At 34.4% G+C, this 10,035-nt stretch overlaps 1 protein-coding gene across 1 annotated transcript; it reads left to right on the forward strand.

Annotated features, from left to right (window-relative positions):
- The first annotated feature begins 559 nt into the window (after nucleotides 1–559).
- LOC111091070 (cytochrome c oxidase assembly protein COX20, mitochondrial-like) lies at nucleotides 560–888 on the forward strand. Its single transcript, XM_038565227.1, is given in 2 exon segments — nucleotides 560–701; nucleotides 704–888. Coding segments are annotated over 2 exon segments (327 nt in total).
- The last annotated feature ends 9,147 nt before the right edge of the window (nucleotides 889–10,035 follow it).

Here is a 10,035-nt window from a genome sequence, read left to right on the forward strand (position 1 = left end):
TAAACTATCTAACTTTACACTTAAAGGAACAAGAAAAAAAAAAAAAAGAACTAGCCAAGCCAAAAGTTAGTAGAAGGAAGGAAATAATAAAGATCAGGACAGAAATAAATTAGAATCTTCAAAAATAGAAAAGATCAATGAGACTAAAAGCTGGTTCTTTGCAAAGATAAACAAAATTGATAAAATTCCAGCAAGATTCATTAGGGAAAAAAAGAAAGCAGGCCCAAATAAATTTAGAAATAAAAGAGAAGTTATAACTGTTACTACAAAAGTACAAAGGATCATAAGAGATTACTATGAACATGTATACATCAACATGTTTCCTTTTTCTAGGAAAGCCTAGAAAAAATGGATAAATTCCTAGAAACACAATCTTCTGGGCCTGATCATAAAGAAATAGAAAATCTGAAGAGACTGATTACAAATAATGAGATTGAATCAGTAATTTAAAAGCTTCCCAAAAAAGAGAAGTCCAAGACCTGACAGCTTCACAGGTAAATTCTATGAAGCATTCATTTAAAGGAATTAGTACAGGGACCCACTGGAGCCCACAGCCCCCATGTGGGAGCCTGGCAAGCCCACCAAGGGGAAGTGCTTTAAGCTTCTAGGAATTTTATATATCAAAAATATTCCCTGTGCATGGGATTTGATATTGTATGGTTCATTAGGATTTGCTGTGCCTGACCTTGAACATTTTTTTGTTATGATGTTGGAGTATGAGGATTTATCTTGGTGACTTTAGGATGTTGGTTCCATTGTGGATATAATTATGGCAAAGCAAGAATCCAGGAAAGAACTTCCAGAGAAGGAATTAAAAATAAGATTTTATATGAAAGTACCCACCTTGATCCTGACAGAAAACAAACCAATGGCAACTCCAGCAGTTGAGCAGTCTCAAGCATAGAAAACCAAAATACAATTCATTGGAGTCTCTGTAAACAAAACTGAGGTCAATTCTATTAAACCTCATATGTACCATAAGGATTTCAATCAAGGAAATAAAGTATGTGTTAATCGAAGAAGGACCAGGAAGAGGAGGAGGAAGAGAGGGGGAGGGGAAAGAGAAGGGTAGGGGAGCGTGAGGGGAAGAAGAAAAGTAGTAGTAGTAATTAGTACCTATCTTCAAATTATTCCAAAAAAAATGAATAGAAAATAATGCTTCCAAACTCATTTTATGAGGCTAATATTATTACCCTGAGACCAAAACTAAAGACACCTCAAAAAAGAAAATCACAGGCCAATATCTCTGATAAACATGGATGCAGAAATCCCAACAAAATGTTAAGAAACCAAATCCAACAATGCATTAAAAGGATCATATACCATGATCAAATAGGATTTATTCCAAGGATGCAAGAATGTTCAACCACAGATCAATCAATGTGATACATCACATTAACAAAGAACGGAATAAAAATCTTATCATCATCTCAATAGATGTAGAAGAAGCATTTGACAAAATTCAACTTCCATTTATGATAGGAACTCTCAACAAAATGAGTATAAAAGGAATGTACCTCAACATAATAAAGGTCATATACGACAAACCCACAGTAGCATCACACTGAACAGTCAAAAGCTGAAAGCTTTCCCTCTAATATAAAGAAAAAGATATCTACTCTCTCCACTCTTATTCAGTACAGTATTGAAGACTAGTCACAGCAATTAGGCAATAAAGTTAGAAAGTTAGGAATAAAACTGTCACTATTTGCAGATGACATGCTGCTATATATAAAAAAAAACCCTAAAGATTCCACCAGAAAACTATTAGAAGAACTAATAAATGAATTCAGTAAAGTTATAGGATACAAAATTAACATACAGAAATCAGTTGTGTTTCTTTCTATACTAATAACAAGCCATCAGAAGGAGAAATTAAGAAAACAATCTCACTTATAATTGCATCAAAAAGAATAAAATACCTAGGAATAAATTTAACCAAGGAGGTGAAAACTCTAAGACACTGATGAAAGAGTGTGAAAATGACACAAATAAATGGAAATATATATGATGCTTATGAATTGGAAGAATTAATATCATAAAAATATCCACTCTATTCAAAGCAATCTATAGATTCAATGCAATCCCCACCAAAATACCAATGGCATTTTTCACAAACTAAAATAAAGAATCTTAAGATTTATATGGAACCACAGAAGACCCCAAATAGCCAAAGCAGTCTTGAGAAAGAACAAAGCTAGAGATATTACACTCCCTGATTTCAAACTACACTGCAAAGCTATAGTAATCAAAACAGCATGGTAGTGGCAGGAACACCAATACATAGATCAATGGAATAGAATAGAGAGCCCAGACATAGACCCATGCATATAGGTCAATTAATATATGACAAATAAGGCAATAAATACAATTGGGAAAAGACAGTCTCTTCAATAAATGGTGTTAGGAAAACTGGATAGCAAACATGCAAAATAATGAAACTGGACCACTTTCTTACACTATACACAAAAATAAATTCAAAATGGGTTAAAGACTTGAATGTAAAATCTGAAATCAGAAAAACTCTTAGAGGAAAACAGGCAGTAAGTTCTTTGACTTCAGTCTTAGTAATATATTTTTGGACCAGTCTCCCCATAAAAAGGCAAAGTTCAAATAAACAAATAGTACTATATCAAATTAAAAAGCTTTTCATTTTTATTAACAAAATGAAAAGATAAGTTACTGAATGGAAGAGGATATTTTCAAATCATGCAAGAACTTAGACAACTTAATATTTTTAAAAAGCCAATTAAAAACTGAGCAGAGGACTTAAATACAATTCTTTTTCCAAAGGCATACAGATAACCAACAGGCACAAGAAAAGATGTGCAACATCACTAATCATCAGGGAGATGCAAATCAAAACTACACGGAGGTATCACCTCACACTGTCAGATTGCTATTACCAAAAAGATAAAAAATAACAAGTGTTGGCAAAAATGTGGAGAAAAGAACTGTTGTGTGTTGTCAGTGGGAATGTAAATTGGTAGTAACCACTATAGAAAACATTATGGAGGTTCCTTCAAAAATTAAAAATAAGACCATACAATCCAGCAGTTCCACTTCTGGGTATTTACCCACAGAAAATGAAAACATCAATTCTAAGAGATATATGCAGCCCTATATTCACTGCATCATTACTTACAATAGCTGAGAGATGGAAGCAACCTAAGTGTCCATCTATAGATGAATAAAGAAGATGTGGTGCATAAATACAACACAATATCATTCAGCCATAAAAAAGAAATGAAATCCTACCATTTGCAACAAAATGGTTGGCCCTAAGTGACATAAGTTAGGCAGAAAAAAACCATATGATTTCACTTATATATGGAATCTAAAAAACCAATCAAACAAAACCAAACAAAACCGAAATAGTCTCATAGATACAGGGAACAAATGGTTGGTTACCAAAGGAGTTGGGGGTGGTACAAAAGGGGTGAAGGGAAGTAACAGGTACATACTTCCAGTTATAAAATAAGTAAGTCATAAGGATGCAATATACAGACTGGGCATATAATCCATAATACTGTAATAACTATATGGAGATAAACGGTAATTAGATTTATCATGGGATCATTTTATAATGTATAAAAATATCAAATCACTATGACATATACCTAACAGGATGCTATATGTTAATTATATTTCAATTTAAAAATCTGGACCAAATTCAGTCACAGAAAAGATGGTAATTACCATTTGACTGCTATGTAATGATAATCCAGGTGAAATCACTTAATGGTCCCCCTCCAGCTTCCAATGGATAAAGGACAGCATTTTAAAACCTTATACTGATATCTGTTATAAATTATGCAATCTTCACTAACTGCCTCAAAAAAGAGGTTATACATAGAAAATAAATATATCTAAATATATAAATATATCTAAATATATATAAATAAAGTATCTTCCCTATGGGTGAGACAGTTGCTCTTATCCCTTTTTTGGGACAGAAATTATCGGATAATCTGAAAAAAAACCCTGAACTCTTCTCCAAGAAAGACTCTCTCTCTCTCTTTCTCTCTGTCACACACACACACACACACACACACACACACACACAGAGTTTTGTATATCATTTCAAAGTTTATAGGTTCCTGAAGGTTCTCTAAGGATAATTGTTCAACTGGTCATTAAATTCATGGTTTTTAAATCATTCTAAGTGGGCTTTGGGAGAGGAGGAAGCGAAAAGCTGAGGAGGTAAGAGAGGAAGAAGAGCTCCCTACAACCCCTCTCTCAAGTGGAATGCCTACATATTAATCTCTTATGTATTGGCTTTCAGGCAACATTATTTGGTCAAAACAACATTCTGAATTGGACCAGGGATCTAAACCAGGCTTATCACAAGATTTATCTGGGAGCATTTGTTTTAAAATAATATTGCATTAGATGTCATACCATAGCATTTATTGGTTGCTTTCTGGATATTAGTCTTATCTCATTCCATTAGATTGAAGACTTCTTTAGTGAAGTATCTCTTCGGTTAAAAATACTCTGGAGGGCCCACAATGCTAAAAGCTGAGAACTATTCTAGGTGTTGGAGATTCAGAAGTGAATGAGGAAGAACCCTACTCTTGTCCAGCTTACCATCTAATTGCTAATTCTCCACGGCTGCTGTGTAGTATCTAATACACAAACAAAATTCAGTCTTGTTATTTACTGACTGGCCAATCATTATTAGCATGATCTTATAGACCTGCCTAGGGTTGAGGTTAACAATGAATAAAGCAAAGTCAAGTGACCCATATAAGGACCAAACAATATAGTACAGTACATGTTTAAGTCATGAATCAGGACAAGCTCTTTCACGGTTATTGCTAGGCTAGAAAGGTCAGGCACTGACCTTCCTAATCCCCACATCTCATCAGGGATGGATCTAACTCTCAACTTAATTTTACAGTCTTATTAAATATAGTATGGTTTTTGTGCCAATAAAGTTAGTTTATTATTCATTTGTCCTAAAGAAAGAAACTTTAAAACTTATACCTTCCCACACATCCACGCGTTTCAATCTACAAACCAAGGAAATACAGGTCAAAGTACATATCTACGTTGTTTTAAGGTTGAAAAAAAGCCAATCTATTCTTTTTTTTTTCCAAGATTTTTTTATTGAGAGAGAGAGAGAGAGAGAGAGAGAGAGAATTATTCTCTTTTGCCTTAAGCAATGATCCTAGTTTCTTTAGGTACTTAGTCTGTATTGGTATAACAAAATGCCATAGATGAGGTGGCTTATAAGCAACAGAAATTTATTTCTTATAGTTCTGGAGGCTGGAAAGTCCAAAATCAAGGCACCAGTATATTTCAGTGTCTGGTACCCTGCTCACTAGTTCATAAATGGCCTTCTTCTTGCTCTATCTTCACATGATGGAAGGGGCAAAGGAGCTCTCTGGGATCTCTTTTACATAAGCATGAATCCACTCTTTGGGCTTCATGTTCATGACCTAATTGTCACCCAAAAGCCCTACCCCTAGATACCATCACAATGGGCCTTAGGATTTAAACATATGAATTTGGGGGCAACACAAACATTCAGTCAATAGCACTCAGTTTCTATTCCTAAGAAAAAGTAGCAATGGTCACTACTAGAAATCTATGGCTAAAACAATTGAAGACAGATCTTAAATTCACACATTATGCACAGTCTTTGGAGTCAGATAACTGGAGTTCAAATCCTAATTCCCTCAGTTTTAGCTCTGGGGAAACTGGGCTAGTTACTCCACCCCCCTGCACCTGGGTTTCCTCATCTATAAAAAAGGATAATAATGGTACCTACTTCATACAATTGTTGAGAAGATCAAATAAATAATTAATGAAAGAACAGTAGCCAGCTTACCCAGCACATAGTAAGCAGTCAGTAAATTTGAGCTATGAAAATAATGAAAGGATATTAAAAGAGAGATCTATCCTTTGGAGGAACGTATAATACAGTGAGGAAAGCAAACCATAAATGAAATAAATTATATGGGAGTGAACATTAACATGCCTAAGAATAAATGTATACCTTACAAACTAAAACTTCAGGAAATGGACATTATAGGAACAATGCTAGTAGCCTTTTGTTGCAGAGGAGGCAATCACAATGTAAGCAAAGAGTTCAAAAGTCCTATTTGGTAATAAGAACTGAAATGATGGGAACCCCAGCCAATAGCTCCACTATTCTGTGACCTGGATTCCTGTATGGGAAATGGAAAATGGCTAGCCTTTTTGAGTTCCAAAGAAAGACCAGAACTCAAAGAAAAAGAGAACTTCCATCTCTTAAGGGTAGTGGTATCTGGAATACAGAGCTAGTTGGGTACTAGTACTGAATTTATGAAGGTTTCCCAATAAATATTTCTGCTTCTGTAATTAAGAGGAGAAGAAATCAAACTGGAAGCAATATGTTTGTCCTTTTTTGCTTCCACCACTTGAGCATCTGACTTACTGTCTCCCTAGCCAAGGCCTGCTCCCTCAGCCCTATCTCAGGAAATAATTACTTGTTTCTCCGAAGTCTCAGTATTTCAGTTTTCTTCTCTAAGAGAATTTAGTGCATTCTAATTCCTCACTATGGGTGTGTAGAGTTTGGGCTTTGTATGAAAGTACTGAACCACAATATTCTATACATGAAACCAGTACTACAGTGTATGTTAACTAACTGGAATTTAAATAAAAGCTTAGAAAAAACAATTTTGCTAAATTCCTCAATTACTTAAAATTATTACATTCCACCTCTAAAAATGATCATATTTATAACTTTAATTTGTCACATATTCGAACTTCTTCTCTAGGAATCTTAAGGAACCAATAGTTTATGCAGGTTTTCGAAGTGTCTTGTTTTCTGTAGTGCAATTTGGTTTCCTGCTTTTTCAAAAAGTAATAAAATAAGTGAGCACACACAAGAGTATATAATACATGATGCCAAATATGTTTTTTATTCCCTACAAATTGCAGAAAAGATTAAATATTTTCTCTTTATTTACCACACTATTAAACACCTCAGTTCTGAAACCGCCATCAACACTAAATTCTAACTGCAAGTGATTTATTGAGCCTAAAAGCTTAACTCTACCTTCAATTTCCCTTTCTCAATTGAGAACACAAAACAATTTTGCCAACATACAGAGTGCTAGGCTAGTTGTTATTAGGAAGAAGGAAAATAATAAAAACCTGTGAGCCCTTAAAAGTGAAAGGCTTAAATAATCGTTTCCATCATCCAATCTTCTATTTTAGCTTTTACCCTTCTTGCAGGGGACAGTGGGAGGGAGGGTGTATATTTGTTTGGTTTATCAGGATTGTGGTTTTCATTCTCTTTTACAATTTAAAAAAGCTACTGTGCTTCTGAAACTCCTGGTCAGGGGCTTTTTGTCCCTAATGTTTCAAAACCTAGGGCAAATGGTTTTCTCCAATCCTGCTTAACTCAAATATGAAACAGGAAACTGTGATGTCGTGTCTAGTAAACCATCAAAAGCACTCTGTTTAAAATAGAGAAATTAAGTGAGCTCACTGCTGCTTTCAAATACCTTAATTTTTGGTGGAACACTTACCTATCTAGGAGTCATTGTAAAAGGTTAATTAAATAAAATAAAAATGGGATCGTCACTTCTTCCTAAGTGCATCCTAAGTTGTCTTGGCAAATGAGTTCCTTCAAGGGAAAAGATGAAAGATGTCAGCATTCTCCTGTAAGAATGATGTACACTTAAGAAGTTACTTTGCTCACAACTCAAAAAGTTCCTTTCATTCGTGGAATAAGAGAATAGAACTTGAACATTCTAATAGTATCCTTACAATGGTACTATTTTAATACTGATAACTCTGTGGATGTACACATAGCTAATCACAACTGTAGGCCACTGAGCAGTCATTTAGAGCACTTAAGGAAAATAAAATAATTCTCTGAGGCTTTGACATACAAGTTCACTATCTAAACATTAAGTCATCTTTTAAATGGATACTTTAAGTAATCACTTCCTGTACAACCGGAATGAAATATACACTGATTTTAATGACAGTGATAATAAAGTTGGTTACGTAATTCCAAGCCAGTCACCGTGGGGAAAATGATGAGCATTAGTCTTCAGAGACAAAGTTTCTTAAGAGAAATTATTAGCACTATTAATGTGGTTAACATAAAAAGTGGGGGATGAGGAAGAGAAGGAATCTAGCTCTCATAGCAGAGCTGTGGTTGACATTTCTTTGGTGTTAAAAAGTCTTTTCTTTACAGGATTGTTTTGCTGTAACTATTGACAGTATGAAATAGTTATAGTTTCTTTTAAATAAAAATCGTATATTCTTGTCACTGAGCCATTAAGCTTTCCCTGATGATCCCCATTTTCTTAGCTCTCTCTTATCAAGTGCCTTAGTTTTCCTCCAATAAATGTGGTTAGCTGGGTTTAAGTACTGGAAAGCTAAAAAGGGCAAGCTCAGATTTTTTCCTTCACAACTCTCTGAAAAGAGCTCCCTTTTATTAAGAAGATAGAAAGGAAGTAAGTAAATGAAATAAAATACAAATTCTGATTCTCTTCAGAATGACTGTTTTCTGAAAGATCATTTCTGGTCATACTGTATTTTGGAATCTATGCCTCTATTCGAAAAGATTCAAGGAGTAATCGAAAATAATAAAGGGAGAATAAAAGTAGAAGAGTGTTTTCCCTTATAATTCTTATTCTAGATGGTAAAGAAACTAGAAGATAGGTAAAGAGTAACCAAACAACTGTTAAAAATCACTCTGTAACTAAGAAATGGGTAGCAGTATTATGTGTAACTTTTGTTTTCTTCCTCATGCTTTTTCTAAATTTTCAAAAACAGTGTTACAATAAACACATGTTACTTTTATCAGCAGAAAAGAGGATTTAAGTGCTTTTCTATTTCCGGTTGCCAGGTCAGCCTCCTGATCCAGCTCTTAGTGAAGATCAAGAGCTTATATATTTTTTTTTTCTTAAAACCACAGTACTGGCACAGTGTTGAACACGTTCTGGGCGTTCAGCAAGTCTGGACTGACTAATTAATTGATGTAGGGCTCCTTCACTTTTGTACACCTCTGTACTTAAAACACTGTTCTCAGGGGTGTCTAAACACACTTAGAAAAAGCTGCTCTGGTTTAAAATGATATATAAATTCTCTACTAAAGTAATTTCTCTATATTCATCATCTCTTAAGAGCAGATGAGTAAGGTGACATTTTCATGTTACTAGTTGGGAGTTGCTCAGAACAAAAAGCCACTATCTTTTGGTTTAGAGTGAAGATTTGCTCTAAAAATAAGTTACTTGGGGATCTCAGACATGACCCAGTCTTTAGATTTTTATCAAGAAGGCTGCCTCCACATTAGATGCAAAGTTTAAGTATTAAAATTGAGATTATTTTTTTCCTCAAAGAGAAGCCTCCACTTCTGGCAACAGTGCTGGGAAAGAGATTGCCATAATCTCCTTAAAGACAGGGCCCCCCAATCTTTCCCTCCTTAATGCTTTGGCCAGTCTATGGGGCAGACTACGTATTTTATAACTGTTGAAGAGTGAATACATTAATTAATCTGCCAACATAGCTACAAACCTAGTTTGTCACAAAGTGGATCTAGTATGTTCAGGAAGAAGGGTAGTCTACAAAAATATTTAGAGTATTATAACAAAGACCCTACCAAATATACAATAAAAGGGCAAAATGCACTGTTTTCTACATGTTAGACCAGTTCATGAGAATACAGAAGGCTGATAATTAAATGTGATAACTAATGAAAACTTCTTAAGCTGGTATCATTTTAACCAACAGGTGTATTCTAGAGTTGAATTTATAGAATAAAAAATTAGTCTGAATAAGATCAAGTCATGAAAATTGTTCACCTTATATAAAACAGAGATAGATATAAAAGATGTACCCTGAACCAAAATGCATGACTTACAGTGATGATTTCTTTAGCATCTCTAAGGGTACTTTCTTGAAGTTACCCATCTGTGTTTCAATAATACACTTTTTTCTTTTACCTTTTACAAGTTTTGTGTTCAATCATATATGTGACCCAGATATTCAATGCCACCTTGCTAATGCTAAGACAGCTATTGTATC

This window comes from Canis lupus, chromosome 19 (assembly GCF_011100685.1).
Source record: "Canis lupus familiaris isolate Mischka breed German Shepherd chromosome 19, alternate assembly UU_Cfam_GSD_1.0, whole genome shotgun sequence".
Lineage (NCBI taxonomy): Eukaryota > Metazoa > Chordata > Mammalia > Carnivora > Canidae > Canis > Canis lupus.